Source organism: Eretmochelys imbricata, chromosome 1, assembly GCF_965152235.1.
Source record: "Eretmochelys imbricata isolate rEreImb1 chromosome 1, rEreImb1.hap1, whole genome shotgun sequence".
In the NCBI taxonomy this organism is placed as follows: Eukaryota; Metazoa; Chordata; order Testudines; family Cheloniidae; genus Eretmochelys; species Eretmochelys imbricata.
The window spans coordinates 358,654,188-358,676,968 of record NC_135572.1 but is presented as its reverse complement, the minus strand read 5'-3'; the positions used below and the strand labels follow the sequence as shown (position 1 = coordinate 358,676,968).

At 43.2% G+C, this 22,781-nt stretch overlaps 1 protein-coding gene across 5 annotated transcripts in view; it reads left to right on the top strand.

Annotated features, from left to right (window-relative positions):
* Positions 1-20,221, top strand: part of PPP6R2 (protein phosphatase 6 regulatory subunit 2) — a 162,583-nt gene extending 142,362 nt beyond the window's left edge. For 2 of the 5 annotated variants that reach the window (XM_077837864.1, XM_077837855.1), the window contains 2 exons: positions 12,957-13,112; positions 19,631-20,221. In XM_077837864.1, coding sequence (XP_077693990.1) covers positions 12,957-13,112; positions 19,631-19,682 — 208 coding nt within the window. In that variant the 3' untranslated portion in view covers positions 19,683-20,221. Of the gene's footprint in view, positions 1-8,492; positions 8,680-12,956; positions 13,113-19,630 lie in introns of those variants that run through there. The other 3 variants (XR_013348423.1, XM_077837888.1, XR_013348421.1) reach the window with 2 other exon arrangements.
* The last annotated feature ends 2,560 nt before the right edge of the window (positions 20,222-22,781 follow it).

Sequence of the window (22,781 nt, the reverse complement as noted above, 5' to 3'; positions counted from 1 at the left end):
TACAACTGGTGGGGGACCTGATAAGTATTCACACATGTTAAGGCCTGTTATAAAGAGAATGTTGATCAGTTGTTCTTCATGTCCGCTGAAGGTAGGACAAGAAGTAATAGCCTTCATCTGCAGCAAGGGGACTTACGTTAGATATTTCTAACTATGAGGGTAGTTAACTTCTGAAATAGGCTTCAAAGGAAGTATGTGGAATCCCCATCGCTGGAGGTTTTTGAAATCAGGTTGGACCAAACACTAGTCAGGAATGGTCTAGGTTGACTTGTTGACCTCTTGAAATCCTTTCAAGTCCTACATGTTTATGATTCTGATATCATCACTATGATGATGATTAAAAAAGCTTTTAAATACTAATAGAGGAAACAGACCTGGAAGTATTTTGCATTAGTGAACTTTGATAATCTCTGAGAATTTTCCCCGCCTGCATTGTATGTCATTGTGTTTCTTGTAGGACTCCCTCATGGAATAACAGCTGTGATCTGTTTAATGATCGCTAGAGTGGCAGCCATATGAATTTTAACCCTCCTTGGTTTGTGCAACAGATGCACAAAAGGATATTTAGGATACCAAAATCCCATTTCTTTTAACGAAAGGTTTGCAGTGCACTTTTTAGCATCAAAAGAGGACTCCACTAAATTTGAGGTTGATTAGTTTCTCTCTTTACTCTTACATGCAGTAATAATACATAACATTTGTTCTTCAAGTATATGCCCCTATGGGTACTCCACATTCTGTATGTGCGTGCTCATGCGCCTTCTCGCAAAGATTTTTTCCTGAGCAGTGTCTGTCAGTCTGCGCCCTACACATCCTTGTGCTCTGGACAGCGGGTATATGGGGAGGGGCAGATCTGCCACTGCTCCAGTTCCTTTTCAGCCACCTGAGGTTGGAGACAGAATATTGTGGTGTCCACTATTTGCCTGAATAATTTGTACCTTTTTTGTTTTTATCCCCTTATTTTACCTTTTTGTAACCTTGATTATTATTTTAGTTCTCTACCTTAGCACAAGTTTTCAATTTTTTTTGTGCTCTCACCTGTCCCTGTGTTTGGCCATGGCAAAGGCTCCCAGCCTGGGCCTTTCTTCAGCTGCCGTTTATTCCTTGTCTGACTGTGCTCCAAACCCAAGGTTTCAAACCCTGCCAGACGTGCCACAGCTATTTCCCCTCAGCGACAGGAATTCCAGCTGCCTTGGAGAGTCCCACGTCCCGTCGTAAGTACAAGGTCTCCATCAGGTTTAAAAGCTGATCTTGCAAGCTGAGGTGAGGTAGACTAATGCTCTGTTTTGGAGAGTGATCTCTGCGGCTTGCAAGGATAGATTCTCCCCTGTACATCTGCTGCTGCCTCTTCGACTTACGCTGCAGCTCCAGGGAGCAAAGAGCAGGGGACATCTTCAAAGGCCTCCAAACACTCTAAGAAGAAGCTATCCCAGTCCCTTGATTGGGGCTTGAAGCACTGTGAGGGGTCTCCCCAAAGATCAGGGTCTAAGAGACTTTGCATCCTGCTCCGGGTACTGCTGAGGGTCCTGCTTTTTTTGGGACTGAAGGCTCAGTACTGCTGAAGAGATCTACCACCCACGTAAAGAGAAGTCTTAGCAAACAGACACGCTCAACAAAATTCTCTGTACCTTTGGAGCCCTCCAGATGCAGGGATTCAAAGAAACCACAGACCCTGACTTCGGCACCCCCTGGGGGCCATGGGAGTATGCAGGTCTGTTCACACAGTCTCCAGTATCGCTTGATCCTCTTCAGCACCACGTCTGCGGGAAGGCTTCTTGGAACACCAAGAGTGAAGAGTCAAGGAGGAAACTCCTTCTGCCAACAAATCCTCTTCATGACCCTTCCGCCATTCTACACAGCCGACTTCAAAGTTTTTCAGGACTTGATGAAGAAGGCAACCACAACTTTACAGCTCCCCCTGGAGCAGGTGCAAAAATCCCGACATTCCCTGATGGATATCCTCCATGCTACATCACAAGGCAAGATAGCACTGCCTATGGATAAGGCTATGATTTTGTCATGGATATTTTTAGTAAAAGTCAGGGACAGGTCACGACTTCCGTGAAGTTTTGTTAATTGCCCATGACCTGTCCCTGACCTTTACTAAAAACATCCCTTACAAAATGGGGAGGGAGGAGGGTCCAGCACCCTGCAGGGAGCTGCCCCCCCCGGGGCTCCCCCCACTGCCTCCAGTGACTGGGAGCTGGGTGGTTCCCCAGCTGCTGGTGGTGGCTGGGCTGCTGCAGGGCACCCAATATCACGGAGCGTGTGAAAAGTCAGGGAATCCTTGACTTCCGTGACCTCCATGACATACGTGTAGCCCTATCTATTTATGATGCACTATTGTCACCAGCCCATAACATCTGGCAGACACCGGCCACCATTCTGCCTGTGTGCAAGATGGCGGGCAAAAAATACTATCATCTGCCCAAGGGCTCTGAATATTTTTTGTTCTCATCCCAACGATAGGAACGGGCAGCCCCTGCGGAGAGCTACTTCTCAGCAGCATTACAATTTAGGGTAGTCAAATTATCATGCCCTGCTGGCAAAATATGATTACAGCATCTACTCAGAGTTCTTTCAACTTACTGATCATCTGCCACAGGACCAAAGGGACCAATTTGAAGCCTTTACATATGGCTCTCAGTAGTTGCTATTCACCTCTGTCAGATGGGAATAGTTGTCTTCCCCTACTTGGACAGCTGGCTTCTCAAGGGCAACTTCTTCTCTGAAGTCAGGTCATACACCAACAAGTCTCTAGCTCTGTTTCTTTCTCTGGGCCTTCACCTCAGTGCAGAGAAGTCCAGCCTAATACCCGTTCAGCATAGAGACTTAATCAGGGCCATGCTGGGCTCAGTAACCAGTAGGGAATACCTACCCACAGACGGGTGTGACGCCATGTCCAGCCTCATATGTATGATACAGCAGAGCCCTCAGACCACAGAGGGGTCTTGCCTACAGCTCTTAGGTCATATGGTGACCTGCACATTTATCATGCCCCTTGCAAGGCTCCACTCCAGACGCCTTCAAACCTGTCTCCGAATCTTTTACGCACCAAATAGACATAGCCTGTCCAAACAAACATTCATTCCCCACGGGGTCCCCACACTCTTGATTGGTTGAAGGACCCCTACAGGGTATGTGTTGGGATGCCCCCTCACATCGACCTCCCACCAAGACAGCCCCCAAGGACGCCCCCATGTTAGGTTGTGGAGCACACCTGCAGAAGTTTACAGCACAGGGCAAAGTTTACAGCACTTGGACCCTCAAGAATTGTTTCTTCACATTAACGTCCTCAAGCTACAGGTAGTCTACAATGCGTGCCACCGTTTCCTACCCGAGGTCAAGGGTCACTCCATGAGAATTATAACACAACAGGGCAACATTGTAGAACGCCAGCTGCCAATGAGGAGCAAAATCTTCAAGATTGAGAAGGGTGTTAAAGAGCTACAGTAGACTTCAATACTATAGTGATGGATACTACGTTTAATAAATAGTTCTGGTGAGTGTGTAATCACGATGCTTATTAGTATCCTAAAAGCCCCCGCTGTTAGAGGACCACGTGTAGTGTCCTCATGTCTACTCCAGTCTACTGCCACTATACCTTTTCCAAATTCTGGGAACCTCTTTAAATCATCTCCAGGATTCTGCTTCCTGTTGACCTTCCCTCCACCCCAAATAAATAAATACAAACAGGTAGCAGTCATGACTGGTGGTACTTATTCTCTTGTGAATCCACAGGTTGGAGCTGTGTCACTGATGGATCTGGCATCTGCACTGAGGCTTTTTACATGATGGTATGGTTGAGACGCACCTGAGTTAATCATCTCCTTGCATTGCACAGCAAAACGTTACCTATGGCAGTTTTGGTTCAGGTGTGCCATATTCTTAGCAGCAGTTTTAAAGGGTCGTACCCAAGTGATAGGCTATTTCAGCTATCGTCAGCAGATAAATTTTTCCCCCTGAAAAATCCATAGTAAATTTAACATAGTAGATTAATTGGAAAAAATGTGCAAAGGGACCTTGTAGCGTTCTCTAGTGATGACTAGAAAGTTTCCTGTTACTGCCATAACTTTGCTATTTGATAATCTAGAATTTGTATTTTAAGTGTCAACTTTGAGCAGGATGTTCTTTATGCTGTATTGATTCATCTTCTTTTGTGTATATTGGGCACAGTTTTACATGGAGGTTCCAGTGCACAGTATTCAACTACTGCGTATGATTAGAAAAGACTTTAAACATCCCTTGCCTTGTCATTTTTACAGGGAAGGAAACTGTCCGAGGATAGCAATGCAAAGTTAATTCTTTTGTCTGTTTTTGCACAAATCTTTACTGTTTTCTTTTTCTTTCTCTCCTCTCTGCTTTCTGCCTATCTCTGTCTTTCTTGCTGCCTTTCTATCTTGCTGTGGGTATTGCTCAGAATATTTAGACCTTCAGTCAGAGGGTATGTATAATTGTGACATTTTCAGGGTTCCAAACATCCACCTGACAAGTAGTCTCTTCTTTTATTAAGCTACTTCCTTCTGATTTCCAAGTCCTTGATGCTGGATTGGGAACAGAGCTGCTGTATTATTGAACTGGCAAATTACACTAGAAAACTCACTCTTCCACTATCAGTTAAACGTGTGCCTAGAAGCAGTACTTTGAAATGCCTGGCTGGAAGGTGCGTGGAGTCCTGTGTGAAACATACATGCAGAGTCAGCACACCTGTTAAAGAACCCTTTAAAAATAATTACAGTATTTGGATAGTTTCATGTATCTCATTTTGTCCTTGAGCTTCTGCCATTCCACCTGTTCACGAGCTCTTTCTGCAAATAGGAATAGGTTTTAAAAATTTTGTAAGGGAAGGGTTGGTTTATGTTCAAGTAGACTTAACAGTGACACCTTATTAACTGCCCTTTGTTAATGCACACAGTTCTAATCAAATCAGTTATATCTGCTATCAAAGTGGGAGGACAGTGCTGTAGTGATGTCTCCGTACTTGAGACTTTAATGAATTAACTTAGCAAAACACTTACTAGTATGTTACAAAGTATTATCAGTAAAAAAAAACTAAATTACATTTGTCAAATCACAAGACATTTTGAGCTGTATTATCTTTAATTTTTTAAAATTGCGTTTTTACTCATCTTCAATAATTCATCAATTCACACTGGGTGTCCTAGTCATTTAGTGCAAATTAGCAAGGCTCTGCTGTAATTATTTCCTTATTAGATGAGGAATTAAAAGAAAGCTCCAGTATAATATAAGTGATATCCTAATAATTATGTCTAATTTGAAAGAAGAGTTAAATCACTTTAGAAAATCATTTAACCTGTCATAACCTAATGAAGCATAGTTATCAGTCACACAGGGGGCCACCATTCTAACATACTATAGTACGAGACATTGAAAATGCAGTCTGGCATTAAATGCTCCTGAGATTCAGGCAGGTTTAAAAGTTGTGGATGAATGGTATTTAAAGATATTTTTGGACCACTTATGCTTATTTTAATAATTTTCTAATAAATACTACCACTTTACACATCTTTGACGGTTTCCTGTCTTTCTCAAGCATTCAACGACTGAGCTGCATTTCCTTTGTCTCAAACTTGTGCTGTCAGGCTAGACTTCCTGGCAGGAAGTGTCAGTGAAATTGAAGTCCTTGTTCAGAGAGACTCCAGCAGAACTCAGTATTGAGATATTTGAAATAGTGACAGGTAAAGAATTTCTCTAAATTATATTTAAAGTGAACATGAGATCTTAAAAACTAATGTTAACGCATTGCTAACTGTGTAGAATTAAATATAGGAGCCAGGAAAGCAGAAGGTTAAGGTTCCCTCAGTGGTGGTAACTCAGCCGTGTTTCACATCTTGTATATTTATGGTATATGATTAACAACATAAACAGTAATAAGATTTGACATTGAACAAGTAAAGCAGCAAAAGTGAATTTTACATATGTGCAATGTGGTACCTATTTTTTGTGGGAAACGACTTATGAATTTCCATGTTCTATGTGATTAATTTTTCAACTTCACCATTATTATCAACATAAGCTTTTGAATTGTATTTTCCTGTTGTTTAAAGGGTGTAAAAAGTGTTTCACTGCTGAGTTCCCCTTACATGATGAACTTAAGTGGCTCCTTTTAAAGCTGAGGCACACTAAAAAGTGACAGTTATTTTGTTGTGTATGTTTAGATGAGCATTTAAAAAAATTAATAACTTTTAAAATACTTTTTCTCCACAGTTGGCTGCTGTTTTTGTTGTGGTTGGTTTTTTTACCTTTCCTTGGTGACAACTAAAATGTTGCCGAGTTTGCAGTCTATCGCGTTAGAGATTTTCAAGTTAGGGACTAATGTTTTCTTTACACTCGCTGTTCTGAAAAGTGGTCATATCAGTTTAGATTTAGTGTCTCCCCCATCCAGAAAAAGTCAACTCTGAGCTGAGGCTAAGTATGAAAATTTTATCCCCAAAGGAGTTGTTTTAATGAGCAACAAAAAAAGTGGGGTTAGAATGGAGGCTGGAATTTAGTCTAAACTATAATGTTTGCTATCTATAAAAACTATTTTTTCTGATCTCTAAATAATGCTCATTCTTATTTAGTAAATGCCTTAGGTACAGTGGCTGTGTATCATAAGTAAGCACTGCAGTAATTTTTTTAAGTCCGAAGTAAAAAGGAGCTGATGCTAATAAATTCCAAATTTTGGCTACATTAAGGGAGCTCCTGTAGAGCAGGAAGTCCCTTCTTTTGCGTTCAGTGATAGCTTAGTTCTAGGGCGAGACTGTTCAGCTTACGTACGTGTTAGCAGCAGTGAAAACCTTAAATTCCTTCTTCTGAAATAGCTCTGAAATAACAGCTGGAAATGGTTGTTCCCATTGCTTTGGGCATGAACTCCGACATGGAGCTGGCATTCTCTCCATTGCATGAAGGATCCGGAAAGGAGTGTGTCTTTGATGGCACTTGTACAGTATGACCAAACAGTGGGTACCAGGCTATCTCACAATTTTCTTTTTGCTGCTGTTGAGCAAGGAATCTAGTGTAGCATCCACATACATGCAGCAGAGAAAATAACCCCCCAGTTTCCCAGACTGAATGTCACAGTGGATGTTTTGAGCTCTCCCATTTTGGGATACATTTTTTCTTTTCTGTGTCTCCTGATTCTTCATCCTGCATGACCTGTGGACTTCTCATTTTTTCTGAGAAAGCATGAAAAAAATAAGCAGACGAATCAGTTGTCTTGCTAGCATTTAGTTATGCCCTTAACATGGCACGTTTGCTGGAATGCATTAAATGAATTATTCAGAAGCTAAGCATGCTGTGTAAAATTAGGCATGTAACATATCTCCATCTTTTTTATAGAAATTGGTTAAATATCAATTTACATGTATTTAAAAAGTAAAAAACAAATAAAGGCACAATGCCCAAGCTGCAGTCACACATTTCACTGTAAAAATTGATGTTTTCTAATCAAAGATGGAAGTTTAGTGCAATTAATTATCATAGACTGGATCTTCTGTGCTGATGTATCTGTTGGCTTTTACAACATAAAATGGCGTTATGTAATTCTGGAACTATTCATTGAGCCCTCCTGTGTTCTGTAACCTTATTTAATTACTAGCCAGCAGATAGTTTCAACAGCCTGTTGAGAAGTATGTAATTTAGCATGATTGCCATTGCATCCCCTTTTGGTTTTGTCCTTGATTGACTGTTGCAGAATTTGGCTTTAAAGGGCTTGTTTATGGGCTCAGCATGGGGCTTGTATGGTTTAGGTATGCTGTTTATATTACTTTTGTGTATCCATTTGTAGTGTCACCATCCTTCCTAGTCTGTCTTTACAATGTTTTGATGTCTATGATACTTATTAACTGTTTACCAAAGAGAGACTAGAGGAAAACTAAAGTATATCCCTGGAGCCACAATAGTAAGCTTCAGAGAATTGGATTCTAAGGTTGCTTTATTTAGTATCAAATCCATATTTTCCTGAAATACTTTAAGCCCTTGGATTATTGACTATTTCAGACTGACTTCTTTACTGGTCTTTGACAATGAGATGCATTTTATCAATGGGCTCATCATCATGAGAAGCTACGTTAGGTGCCGTGGTTTGTGGATTCTCTAGGCGTGGTAGTATGAGTGGGAGTCCATCTGGCATGTATGAATTCCCAGTGAAGCCATGGGAATTAAATTTGTTTTGCTAGCCGTGGCGCTTCTCAGTAAGTTCGTCAGTGGAAGGATGAGGCGGGCAAGGCTGTTTGATTGCAGTGATCCTCATGAAGGTTAGAGTTAATTGTTGAGTTTACATAGTCGAACTGGTTGGCAGGGAGGAATAGAAACAAAAGATTTAGCAGCATTAAAATATTTTACAGTAATCTGTGGAAAAACATTTTGGAAATAAAAAGATAAATATTTCCTATGCACAGAAGCATCACAGTAAAGCTGCCAAAAGGAGCTTTCTTTATTAGCTGGACAGCCTAGCGCTGCATTTTAACAATATATCATTTTCATTACAGGATGCTTTTATGAGACCTACAGTAACTGCAAAATGAGAACTAAAATCTTTTATTCTTGTTCACTGCTGAGGAAGAAATAACCCTTTCAGAACACACAGTTGTATTATCAGAGTGAGGAAGCCACAAGCTGCAGGAATGCTGTATAAGAGAAAAGAAAGCTAAATTTCTGGCTCCAAACAGTATCAAAGACACCTCATTGAAAATAATTCTATATGATGTATATTATTCCTTATATAAGTACATACAATAAAAGATGAAAACTCAATACAAGGTGTGCACTAGATCTGCCCCTGAGAAACAAGTTTAGGGAAGTTCTTTGGCCTGTGTTATACAGGAGGTCGGACTAGGTGATCACAGTGGTCCCTTCTGGCCTTGGAATCTATGAATCTATGTTTGAAATTGTTCACCAGAGAGAGAGAGCGGGATTCATACAGCTTCCCGAAAGGCAAATCTCTGAGAGGAATTACTCTAAGAACAAGATGACAAAGACACATTTCCAGTATGGAAGCTTCCTAAAAAATTCTCCAAAGGCAGCTGGGAGCCAGTGTGCATTTTTCAAACCCCTCACATAACATGTGCATGTAATCAATGCATGTGTCTTGAAAAGTTTTTTAAAACTTGCTTGAAACCAGGGTAAGCTCCAAAACATGATTTTGTTTGTCCATTCTAGGGGTTTGCACTGTTGGCTTGCAATTGGGGCTAATTCCAAGTGTAGATGGGGTTTTCATATATATATATTTTTTAATCCCATGATTTCAGTTTTTTAGGTAGCTAAACAGGGAATTTAGAAGCCTAACATGAGGCACCCTGATTATAAAATATTAGGCTTAATTTCTGCTGTTTTCTGTAAAAAAACGGATGGGGGCTTAATCTATTGTATTCAAAATGCCGTAGATCCCTAGATGAAGTGTGCTAAATAAGTGCCAGTTATTTATTTTTCACATATATCAGTCCACTTCTCTTAGATCTGAATTCTGATCTTTGCTGGAAATGGTAAACCTAAAAAAGTGTTTTTTATGAACTGTGAGGCGCGTTGCATCCATCAATCTATCTGATCTGTCTCTTTGAAACTTCAACCCGTGGTGTTTTGGAAGCTGCCTAACTCTGACATACAGGAGATACCTAACAAATGATATAACTTTTGGAAGAAGTTCTACTGCAAGTAATTCCTCTTTTTCTAGGAGAGACCATTGCTATGTTAATTATTATTGTATTGTGCCTGCCCTGAGGAACAGGGCAGTCTAAAAAGACACAGACAACATGTAAGTTAGAAAAAAACATCAGTTGAGCAGGAAAAGCAGACCACAGTGGTACAACAGAGGTCTTAAAAGGGGGGTGGAGGGGCATTTCAGTGAGTGACAAATTAACACTGACAAGCTTCGTGGCAGATCTCCACTCTTTAGTACATGCTCCTACAAGTAACTGAGGCAGAAAACTCCCCAGACTCAAAGTTTTAAAATTAGTTCTGGCAGGCGGCATCTCCTGCCAGCACCCCAGAGGCTCCAACCACCAGCTCCTGTCTTAGAGGAGTCTGTCACAGAGTGCATTTTTTCCAGACTCTGGCACATCAATTGTTGCATTATTCCACCATCCCAAAAAAGATTATTGGGATTATTTGGGATGCATTATTCCACTGTCCCAAAAAAGGGGGCTTTCAAATTCCAGTGATCCGAAGGTAATAATCACGGATGAGCTCTGGCAGAGATGAGGCATGTGTGCAGACAGATTCTATGTTCAGTATCTTCATGACCATCCTGACTGGGAGACAAGCATCCCAAAAGTTGGTCCTAATACATATGAACAATTAGGCCATAATATTTTACATGAACAAGAAGGAGAGGAGGATATGCTTCCTTATGTTAGAAAACCTTGCAAGTATGGAAACGGAGTGTCCCACAAGACATGCTTAACTAGCCACTTATCCACTGGGAAGGAAGACACAATCACAGACCAGGTTGAGCCTGTTGATAGAGGACTCACATGAGTGGCCTCAGATCAGGAGGCAGGTGATTGAGACTATACTGGGAACAGACTGCATTGTTAAGAGATGCCATCTCAGTCTACTGCTCAGACAGCTCTGTTCCGCAACTTCTGTCCTAACCAGGCTCATGGGAAAGAAGTGTTACATGCTTGTAACATTTCCATACAGATTATATTCTTAAACCTGTCTGGGATTTTGCGTGGTCAGTGTCATTGTGAGTGTCTGACCTATCTGATAATGCTGAACCAGACCAATTAGTGATCGCTTGCATTGCCAGCGTGGCTGAGTGTAGAAATAGAAAGACTGGTGTTTGAGGCAGCATCTCAACCCTTCCTAGTTGCTTAGAATGAGGCTACTAGAAGGTTACAACTTGACAGTGGTAAGGCCACTGGTGAGCTGAGACCACAGCCAATCATGCTGACCAATACACTCTCATTGTTTCCTTGTACTCCCCTGTCTCTGTGTCCATCTGTCATCTCTTGTCTTATACTAAGATGGTAAGTTCTTTGGTCCATCGAGCTTCTGTTTGTTCTGTGCTTGTATAGCGCCTAACCCAGTGGGATCTTTGTCCATAAATCGGTGCTTTGATAAGACAAATAACAAATAATAACAGGCGTTAGTTTCTGATCCATCTCGTGCAAATTCTTTTAAGATAGTAAAACATTTTGCATTTACTGTATTTAGCTCCTTTCAGAGGATCTTAAAGCACCTTATAAAAGTCTATTTTTACAACTGGGGAAGTCTGAGGCAGAGAGACAGTGAATTATCCAAGACCACAGAGCAAGGTAGTGGCAGAGGTAGGAATAGAACCCAAATCAGATTGCCTATGCCATGCTTTAACCACCAGACTATGGTGATATGGACACATCCTAGATTCCTCCGTAAGGTGGTGACAGAATTTCTACTTAATCAGTCATTCATCCTGCTATCTTTCCTCCCATGCCTATATGCTCATTGCAGAAAAGCCCTTCTCCAGAAGCTGGATGTCAGAAGATCACTAAGGTTTAATCTGGAGTAGACTAAAATCCTCAGGATGTGTAGTCAGAGTTTTGCTTTGTTTTCCCTGTTTCCGAAAGAAGCAGGTGTAAGTGGCTGGCTGCCTGCCTCCCTCATGTTAATAACCTGGCAGCAGTACAGGTTTGTCACATCAAAGCCCATTCTGTAGGATGCAGCAAGATTCTAACCACTGCAATATACGTATTAAATAATTTGAGATCTGCAGTACAGTCATACGGTGTATGTCAGCATGGTATGTTCCCAAAGCATTGTAACTTAGATACATCCTTTAGGCCGGAGTCGAGCTCTGGTCTGTCAGTGTCACAGAATTGCTGTCTCCAGTTTAGGGGCAGACAAACTCTCCTAACTTGGAGCAAACTTCCTTTATTTTTAGGCTCTCTCTATTTTAAACTCCTCTTGCCTGTTTTTAGAGGTATTTTATCTCACTGTGTTAAAGTACAAAACACACCAAATTTTATAGAAATATCTTATTTCTCCACTCAGAAAAGTGTTTTTAGTGTTAATGTCCAAGGTAGATTTACCTGGCCTGCAGCTTTACTGCATTTTGTTTTGTTGTATTTTTTCATTTTGTTATGTTGTATTTGGTTTTATAGAGACATCCTTGGAACTGTTAATCTCCAAGTGTGGGGATCAGTTCTCTTAGGTATCTTTACAGGGGTGAGAATTACTTACCTGTAACTGTGGTCTGAAATTACCCATCATAAGATATCACCTCTTGTCCATCTTCCTTCCCATAGAGCTCCAGGTTCTGTACTTCTTAAATAAAGCTTTTGAAAAAACACACCTGGGAGTGACTTCATTTGCCAGCTGTAGGTTGGAGCAGAAGGGGTGCCCGTGTGACCATGTGAAATGTGCTCTGCTAGAACTAACATTTAAGAACTCTGGGCTTGGGGATTTCCAGCCTTGACTGGGTGCAGGAGCACAGCCCTGAGAATAGTGATGGATAATCTCCAACCACTAGATAGGGGAGTCATTTTCATTCATCCAGCAGGGATCTTGGCCTGCTAACCTGTAAGGTTCTCATTTGAATGCACCTCATTTGTTGGGTCCCTTCTGCTGATGACTTAACAGGCTGGCAGTATTTGTTCTCCATTCTCCATCACAGGACAACATGCTATTAGTAGCGTTTGCATCTAGGAGAGTGCTAATGTGTCTTCCTCCCAGGTAAAGAGAATGTACGGAAGCTCGTGGACTTGTTTCTGTGGCATTGATTGGACACGTCCTTCGAGGGAATCACTGGTTTTATGTGTTTTCAGTGTCCTGATGTTAGGAAACAGCCTCCAGGATAGGTAGAATGCTTTTAATTCCAGTTCGATTTTACTGTTCATTTGAATTCATTCATTACATGACTCCACTTGTGGGAATGGTGTATTTTGTTAGACGAGGAGGAGAATCAATTTTTCTCCATTGGAATTTAACACCCCTCAGTTGCCAGTTTGACTTGAGCTTGAGTTCTTCTCACACAGTGATGCTGACTGCCTGGTTATTGACAAGCTGACCATCACCGACATGGGAACGACAAAGGTGTCCAAACCACTAAGGAGCATGCCCCAGCATTCTGAGGAGCTCCAGAATGCTGCAGCTGCCGGCATGGCTGCCACAGAAAGCACAACAAAAGACAGGTGAGCGGGTCGAAGTTTTCTAACCACCGTGGGTCAGACAAAAAAGGTAATTTATTCTGTACCAGACCATTGAATCCCTCAGCTTAGCACTAGCATACCGTGGAATGCGTGCTGGTCTGCCTTGGGTGCCTAGTGACACATGAGGCTGAAAGCAGTGTCTGAGACTATTACAATAGAATCATAGAGTATCAGGGTTGGAAGGGACCTCAGGAGGTCATCTAGTCCAACCCCCTGCTCAAAGCAGGACCAATACCAACTAAATCATCCCAGCCAAGAATTTGTCAAGCCTGACCTTAAAAACTTCTAAGGAAGGAGATTCCACCACCTCCCTAGGTAACACATTCCAGTGTTTCACCACCCTCCTAGTGAAAAAGTTTTTTCTAATATCCAACCGAAACCTCCCCCACTGCAACTTGAGACCATTACTCCTCGTTCTGTCCTCTGCTACCACTGAGAACAGTCTAGATCCATCCTCTTTGGAACCCCCTTTCAGGTAGTTGAAAGCAGCTATCAAATCCCCCCTCATTCTTCTCTTCCGCAGACTAAACAATCTCAGTTCCCTCAGCCTCTCCATGCTACTGTTTCTTATGGATTTTATCAAATCTTTGATGCCATGAAAAATAAATCATAGGGCTTTGATGTTTAATATTCACTCTGCATAAGGAAATGGTCTAGTTTTTTTTTAAAAGACCCTTAACAGCTTTATTGATTTTTTTTTTTTTTTTTTTTTTTAACAAATGAAATCATGTGGGAGAGGAAATGTAGAGGACAGTTTTGGTGGTTGAGACTGGGAGTCTGGGAGGTAAAGGGAAGTGCTTATTATGAAGTCTCTGGAATGTCACTTTTTAGGGTTTTTTATGTAGCTTGGGGGGATTTCCAGTTCTGTCATCCTCAAAGGCCCTGCTGTCATGGGGGCATTCTGCGCTGTGTCTCAGCCAGCGAGCTGTCCCTCAATAATGAGGCGCTTCCTCCACCCCCGGGGCCAGGCACACAGCCTCTATAGCACTTCCTGGCCCTTGCTCTCAGACTCCTGATTCCCATGTAGCAGTGCTTGGCTGCAGTTAGAACACTTCTAGGTGGAGAGACAAAGCACTTTCAGAATTATGTTAATTTTGATGCATCTTGTTGTTGTTTGTGTCCTTAATACACAGGATCACAAAATATTTTGTAGAAAGAATAAATTGTAAGCGGAAGGCAAAGACACTCTGGGACTGGAGGAGGAGAGTACCAGGCAGAAGGGTCTAACACAAGCGAGATTGGTTCTCCACCCCAGCATAAGGACATTCTTTTTAACTTCCTGACTCTCCCATGCCCCTTCTGCCATTTGTTCACCCAGCTAGCCCATCAAGGGATCAGGGTGTTTTGTAGAGAGTTGGCATTGTAGTATGAGAGAAGTCATTTGATGAAAGAAAGTGAGTTGGGTGTTGCGTTAGGTAGGGTGTGTGTAGCTTGGTTTGTTGTCATTTTGTTCCTTCCTTTTTTATTAAGTTTTTCTGTAGCCAGCCCTAAGGGTCACTGTTTGGGCATGCAGCTGCGACCCTTTCGATGGCCACTGTCAAGTGGCTGAGAGGGTGGAATAATGCTACCATTCCCAGGAATATGGGGGCCCAGGAAAGGGCATGGTTGTGGGGACTTGGAATCCTAGGTCCCTGTGGTAGTTAGCAGAGGGAGACAAGGTGATAATAAACTTGTAAGGAGATGGTGTTAGCCAGGAACAAGACGTTTTAATTTCTGTTTCTTTGGTTTCACCTCCTTGGGAGGCTGAGTTTTCAGGAGCCTTTGGTTTGTGATGCTTAATGTTCACTTGGAAAATAGATCAACCATCTGTGATTTCATAATAGACGAACCCCCTGACTTTGCGTGTATTAACGTTCTCTGGTTGATTGCTGCTGCTGGGCCAGTTTTGTTACAGTTCTCCCCAGCTGGGTATTTAATATGTCATGAATCGAGGTCGGGGAAGGAGTCAGTGGGGAGTAGGTGTGGCCATGCTCACTGCATCCATCGTGAGGTATAGGAGGTGGTCTTCTCCAAAACTGTCTCTGATGAAAGAAAAGGAGTACTTGTGGCACCTTAGAGACTAACTAATTTATTTGAGCATGAGCTTTCGTGAGCTACAGCTCACTTCATCAGATGCATACCGTGGAAACTGCAGCAGACTTTATATATACACAGAGAATATGAAACAATACCTCCTCCCACCCCACTGTCCTGCTGGTAATAGCTTATCTAAAGTAATCTTCAGGTTAGGCCATTTCCAGCACAAATCCAGGTTTTCTCACCCTCCACCCCCCCAAACAAATTCACTCTCCTGCTGGTGATAGCCCATCCAAAGTGACAACTCTTTACACAATGTGCATGATAATCAAGTTAGGCCATTTCCTGCACAAATCCAGGTTCTCTCACTCCCTCACCCCCCTCCAAAAACCCACCCCCATACACACACAAACTCACTCTCCTGCTGGTAATAGCTCATCCAAACTGACCACTCTCCAAGTTTAAATCCAAGTTAAACCAGAACATCTGGGGGGAGGGGGGGAGGAAAAAACAAGAGGAAATAGGCTACCTTGCATAATGACTTAGCCATTCCCAGTCTCTATTTAAGCCTAAATTAATAGTATCCAATTTGCAAATGAATTCCAATTCAGCAGTTTCTCGCTGGAGTCTGGATTTGAAGTTTTTTTGTTTTAAGATAGCGACCTTCATGTCTGTGATTGCGTGACCAGAGAGATTGAAGTGTTCTCCGACAGGTTTATGAATGTTATAATTCTTGACATCTGATTTGTGTCCATTTATTCTTTTACGTAGAGACTGTCCAGTTTGACCAATGTACATGGCAGAGGGGCATTGCTGGCACATGATGGCATAAATCACATTGGTGGATGTGCAGGTGAACGAGCCTCTGATAGTGTGGCTGATGTTATTAGGCCCTGTGATGGTGTCCCCTGAATAGATATGTGGGCACAATTGGCAACGGGCTTTGTTGCAAGGATAAGTTCCTGGGTTAGTGGTTCTGTTGTGTGGTATGTGGTTGTTGGTGAGTATTTGCTTCAGGTTGCGGGGCTGTCTGTAGGCAAGGACTGGCCTGTCTCCCAAGATTTGTGACACGTCCATTTAGTATGAGAGTCCCAGGATAGGAGTAAGATGGACTGATTTTAGTGTACCGCTTGCCCTGAGTTTGCTGCCAAGTCACTTCACAGGCTAACTGAATTCCTAACTACAGTGGCATTGGAAATGCAGAGCGTGTTATGGGCAACTTCAGTCTGCATGTAGATAAATAATCAGCTCAGGATTTCCTGGCCACCCTGATGACCATGGACCTGTCCCTGATAGCTACTGTCTCAACTCACACATTGGCTGGGATTGCAGGTTAGGCAACTGGACCTTCAGATCTGTCATAGACTGACCATTACCTCCTGTGCTTTGAGGTTGGGGCTCATCTGTCTTGTCGGGAAGGGACCTGTTTAGATGGTCTATCCTTGGAGAGTCATGGAACTAGAAATGTTCTAGAGGGCTCTGAGGGGGAGAAACTTGTTCCACCGACCGACCACTCTCTCGACAGGTTGGTAGAGCTCTGTCATGCTCTCCTCCCACCTCATCCCCACCATTGATGAGATGGCCCCTGGGTGCCCTCTTTGCTGGCTTTGTTCTTATAGGATATGCTAATTGCCTTCTATGACGAGATAACTGGCTCTGTGGATGAGGGGAAAGCAGTGGACGTGTTGTTCCTTGACTTTAGCAAAGCTTTTGACACAGTCCCCCACAGTACTCTTGCCAGCAAGTTAAAGAAGTATGGGCTGGATGAATGGACTATAAGGTGGATAGAAAGTTGGTTAGATTGTCGGGCTCAACGGGTAGTGATCAATGGCTCCATGTCTAGTTGGCAGCCGGTATCAAGCGGTGTGCCCCAAGGGTCGTTCCTCGGGCCGGTTTTGTTCAATATCTTCATCAATGATCTGGAGGGTGGTGTGGATTGCACCCTCAGCAAGTTTGCAGGTGACACTAAACTGGGAGGAGTGATAGATACGCTGGAGGGTAGGGATAGGATACAGAGGGCCCTAGACAAATTAGAGGATTGGGCCAAAAGAAATCTGATGAGGTTCAACAAGGACAAGTGCAGAGTCCTGCACTTAGAATGGAAGAATCCCATGCACCGCTACAGACTAGGGACCGAATGGCTCAGCAGCAGTTCTGCAGAAAAGGACCTAGGTGTTACAGTGGACGAGAAGCTGGATATGAGTCAACAGTGTGCCCTTGTTGTCAAGAAGGCCAATGGCATTTTGGGCTGTATAAGTAGGGGCATTGCCAGCAGATCGAGGGACGCGATCGTTCCCCTCTGTTTAACATTGGTGAGGCCTCATCTGGAGTACTGTGTCCAGTTTTGGGCCCCACACTACAAGAAGGATTTGGAAAAATTGGAAAGCATCCAGCGGAGGGCAAGAAAAATGATTAGGGGACTGGAACACATGACTTATGAGGAGAGGCTGAGGGAAGTGGGATTGTTTAGTCTGCGGAAGAGAAGAATGAGGGGGGATTTGATAGCTGCTTTCAACTACCTGAAAGGGGGTTCCAAAGAGGATGGATCTAGACTGTTCTCAGTGATAGCAGATGACAGAACAAGGAGTAATGGTCTCAAGTTGCAGTGGGGCAGGTTTAGGTTAGATATTAGGAAAAACTTTTTCACTAGGAGGGTGGTGAAACACTGGAATGTGTTACCTAGGGAGGTGGTGGAATCTCCTTCCTTAGAAGTTTTTAAGGTCAGGCTTGACAAAGCCCTGGCTGGGATGATTTAGTTGGGGATCGGTCCTGCTTTGAGCAGGGGGTTGGACTAGATGACCTCCTAAGATCCCTTCCAACCCTGATATTCTATGATTCTGTGCTATGTTTCAGTTGATCTCTGACAAATGAGGCAAGAGGGAAGTTTTGTGCTGGGGCTGAAAAGTTGCAGCTTAAAGATTTTCTTTAAATTCTTGTGCTGTGGTTCTGTGGGAGGCAAAGAAACATCTCAGACATCAAATTTGTTTTGGGCAGTAAGTGGTCTGTCCAACCTGGACTGTCTCAGTTGTTTAGCAGGTTGGAGTTCCACCAGCTGTGAGTAAATTGTCTGCCCTTTTGTGGACATAGATCAGATTAGCAATGGGCTGTCTACCTCTGTGGTGGCAGAGCAGGGTCTTGAGGGAACATGGGCCTCATCTTCTCTGAGTGTGTTTCAACCAGTGATGTTCCCTGAACTAACAGAGATGTTGGGAAAACTTTGTGCCACAACCTGTGCTTTGGATCCACATCTTTCCTGTCTGGTGAAGGCCACTTGGGAAGTAACAGGTCGCCTTACCTGTGAAGATTGTCAATACATCTTTTTAGAGAGGGCAGGCTGCCCATAGCTTTGAAGGAAGCAGTAGTCTGCTCAAGAAGTCGTCAGTTCGCACTGACAATTTGTTGTCCAGTATCACATCTTCCCGTGTGGAGAAGGCTGGTATAAGACAACTGTCCAAGTATCTGGATGCCTTTGATCTCCTTGATCCTTATCAATCTGGATATAAATTTGGCTACAGCACCAAGACTTCATTAGGTCGCATTGGTTGATGACGTGCTGGCGGTGAATGAAGACCACGTCCCCATGCTGGTGGTATTTTATGCCTTCAATACAGTTAATCAAGAGGTGATACCCTGGCAGGGGCTGCACTTAGTGCCTTCATGCTTTTCTCTCTCAGATTTCAACAGGTAGTTGCGGGCAGTTGCCCCTGTTCCCAAAGAGCTCTCAAATCTGGAGTGCCATAGGGTGCCATTCTGTCACTCCTCCTGTTCAACATGTAGGTGGAGCTTTCAGGAGAGTTAGTGAGGAGGCATGGGGTGCAGTGGGCTGCTGACACCCAGCTACATGCGTCTATCTCATCTGATTCAGTGCCTCACCCAGTGTCTAGTTGAGATTGGGGCTGGCTGAGACTCTGCCCAGGCAAGAGTGAGGGTGATGCTGGTGGGTTGGGGGAAGCAGTCAGAGGAGAGGGTACAGGTAATATCAGCCCCTTTGACTGAAGGTGTACATCCATCATGAATTAATATTGTTCATGGCTTAAGGGTGATTTTAGACACCGCCTTCAGCTGCTGTTTGACGTGTTACAGGAGAAAACCCAGTTTTCAAGTAGTTCTACTCCATTAGCACGGCCATCAGCCAATCTGAATGTACAGTATCCCGTGTATTTTACACGAGTGCACACCTGAGAACCAGGAGCATATGACTTCTAATCCTTGTTTTGACATTTATTCTTTCGTTGGCCTTGGATACCTTTACTGCAAGTTCTCCATATGTAAAATGGGGTGGTCCCGTGCCACACAAGTGCTAAGTTATTAATGTTGTGGCTACTGAAAAAACTATATTCTGGAAGGATGGCTTCAGCGTCACAGAAAAGGTGATTTGTCCAGGTGAATTCCTGGATCAGTGTAAGGTTGAAAGGAGATGGGTGGGTGGCACAGCTGTCTTAATTCTTTAATGCTTACTGTAATACTGTTTGTTTTTCTTTTAGGAAAGAGGAGGTCTTGCCATGTGCTGAAGCCACATTAAATGGCCCTGCTTGATGAATCAAATGCAATGGGACTTGTCTGATCCAGGCCAGGCTGCTACCTGGTGATGCAATTTGTCAGTTTTTTTCATTTTAATTTTATTTTTTAATAAATGCTGCATTGATGAGAGAGCTGGCATTCAGGACCAGACACACGATTTCTGCACCAACAATCTGTTCTGGAAGACACTTGTATTGTCTACATGTAGCATTGATCAGTTAGTCATCACAGGAGTGACTCAGTCCTGCCCAAGGAAGCCTTCTGCCTAATTTTAGTATCTTGTCCCCCTCCCTCTTCTTCCCTTGTTTTTGTTTTCTGTTCGGGGTTCAATCCTATTTTCTTAGTGTTATTGCACACAGTATTCAGCTTCTCTTCAGAAAGGTAGCAGGTCTAACGCTGGGACTTGGACGGTGCACAATAAGTCCTGCAGTCGTGTGACCAAAGTTCCTGATGGAGCTGTCTTTGGGCAGCATTTGCACCGCTTTTGTATAGCAATAAAGCCTTATCAGAAACATTTCATAGGAGGTAAAGATAAAACAAACACTTTAAATGGGATGAGGCAGGGAGGGCTGGGGATTTTTTTTTGCGGGGGCGGGAGGGGGTGAAAGGGAAGACAATGACATTGTGTCCCAAGCCAGAGGCCAGATAGCAGAGTTAGTGTAACACTGAACTGCCTAGAGCAGTGGGCTGTCTCTGCATTCCAGTGAGTTGCACAGTGCTCTGTTTCTGGGGCGTGACAGTTCACTGCAGGATCTTGGAACATTTAGCAACTGGTTATTTCCGTCCACGCCATCAAAACTCAACCCTATGGATGTCGTCGTCCTACGTTGGGCTGGAGAGCGTGCAAAGACAGTAGCATGTCGTGTTTGCCATCTGAGAGGACAGTCACCCCAGGACTGCTGCCACGCAGGGACAGGAGCTGATGTGGCACAAACAGGTTATCAGGTGCTTGCTGGCTTTTTGGAGACTAATGTATTTTCACATTGATATGGAAATCTTTTTGTTCTGTTTTTAAAGTTTTTAATGGATGCAGGAACAGCAACACTTTTGCACTTTGTACCTAGTGACAGCATTGGAGAATGATGTGGCCCCAGCACAGGACTCCTGCTGTTACGCCCCATTTAGACGGTTGTGGAGGGGAATGGGGAGGCACACTGCTCCCAGGAACTGTGAGGTAGAACAGTGCAGAGAAAAGGACGACACCTAGAACTGCCGGGGAGCAAGGTCATGTAAGGTTGTGTACTTGACCCTGGAACAAAGGAGTCTCTGCATAAGCGTGAAGTACCCAGCCTGTGCTGGCCTCAGCAATGAGCTTGTTCCCAGCCTGGACTTGTGCCCTAGGTCATACGGGTGTAGAAGATGGGACACTTTTAGTACTGGGCTCAGGGTTGTAACAGCAGACTGCCGTAAGCTCTGCTCAGTCTATACCCCTGTAGGCTTTAGACACAGAGCTGGGCTTGCTTTTGTGTGTAAGCTGTGTGTTGAAACCCGCCTGGTCACATTTGAAACGACGCTTATTTTACTAGTCCAAGATCTAAGCTGGAAAATCATTCACTTTGGAATAAAAGCATGAGGCTTGGCACATAGATAGACAACTTATTTTCAGCTGTATTCTTATCTGTGCGAATCTGAAGGCCTTCGCCTTGTGAGTATGAAAAATAGCCCTGACACAGATCTGTTATCGTGAGCCAAAGCACCCCACCCGTATTTCAGTTTGGTTTTTTAAACATTTTATTTTGAAATGCATGATGTGGAGGTACATTATGCTGCATATTAAATGTTCTTAAAAGTATATTGGTATAGAAAAGTGAAGAATGAAATGTTCCCCCTTGTCCCAGCAGAACAGACCGACTCGGTATCAGTATCTGGAAGTGAGGTGCCCACAACACAAGGCGCTCATTTATTTGTCCAAAGATACACATTTTGGTTTGTTCTTAGGGTAGACTGAGGATTGCCTTTATTGGTGTATCAGAAATGAAGTCCAGAGCACAGGAAGTAAAATGAAATTACACTCTGCAGCCCTGTGTACTTGCGAGTTGTTGTTGGGGCAATTTCTTGCAGCTGATACAGCTGTGTTGTCTCCCAACTGCAGTTACTTTGGTAAGCAAATGCTTTCCACGGCCATTGTTCCGGAAGCCCTCTCGCCCTCCTTCATGCAATTGAAAAGAAATAATTGAAAGATGCATTGCGCTGGGAGGGAAGCCTCACGCTTACTGTTGATTGCTCCCCAGGCTGTTCAGAAGCCAGTTTCACTTCACAGCCAAGATTTTCAAAAACAATTACATGATTAGTAACTTTGAGTGCCCAGTTAGAGACGTCTTAGCGGAGTCTGATTTTCAGAGAGTTGAGGTTCAGCAGTTTATAAACATCAGGCCTCTTTAAGATCCCTTAAGTTGGGCACTCAAAAATTAACTGTGTCAAAGCAGAAATGTTGTTAACCAAATACAACGGAACTGCAGCTGATTCCAGCAGTTACTTGAAATCCATGGTTGGGTGTGTCGGCCCCATTAAGTACCTGGCGAGGCCAATAGCTTGTTCCCAATCTCTTCTCAGTTGCATTTCTTGGCCTCCAGGGGCTGCATTTCCAGCTGGTATAGTTCTGTGACTAAGTGCAGCCTGCTTGGGATCTCATTGAGAGGAGAAGGGGAAATGTCCATAGGAATCTGGTCTTTCTCTTGGCTTGATGTCATTTCAGCCGCTGAAATAAGGTGAGTTGCATCAAGTCTGCAGTGTGTTAGTAGCAGATTTTAACCTTTTATGTTTCATGTTCATTAGCTTTGAGCATTGACTTCAGGTGAAAGCTTTAAAATTTTGTTTAAAACATATCCAATAAGCAGCTCTAAATGGCCCAGAATACGTTAGGAGTGAGCCCCAACCTTCACTTTGGAGGGACTCTATCTGAAAAGACAATAGTGAACTTGGTCTCTTGTGCCTAATTAGTGATTAGGTATCTTATAAATAGTTAGATAAACTTGTAGAAATGCCCAAGATTTCTTGCTTTTAAGACAGTGAATGATTCCTCCATATTCTGGGGTTTAGGTTCTGAATTATACCTCATTGGCTCCACAGCATTGTTCTTCCTATCAGCCAGTGGACTGAGATGGAAAGTAGCTT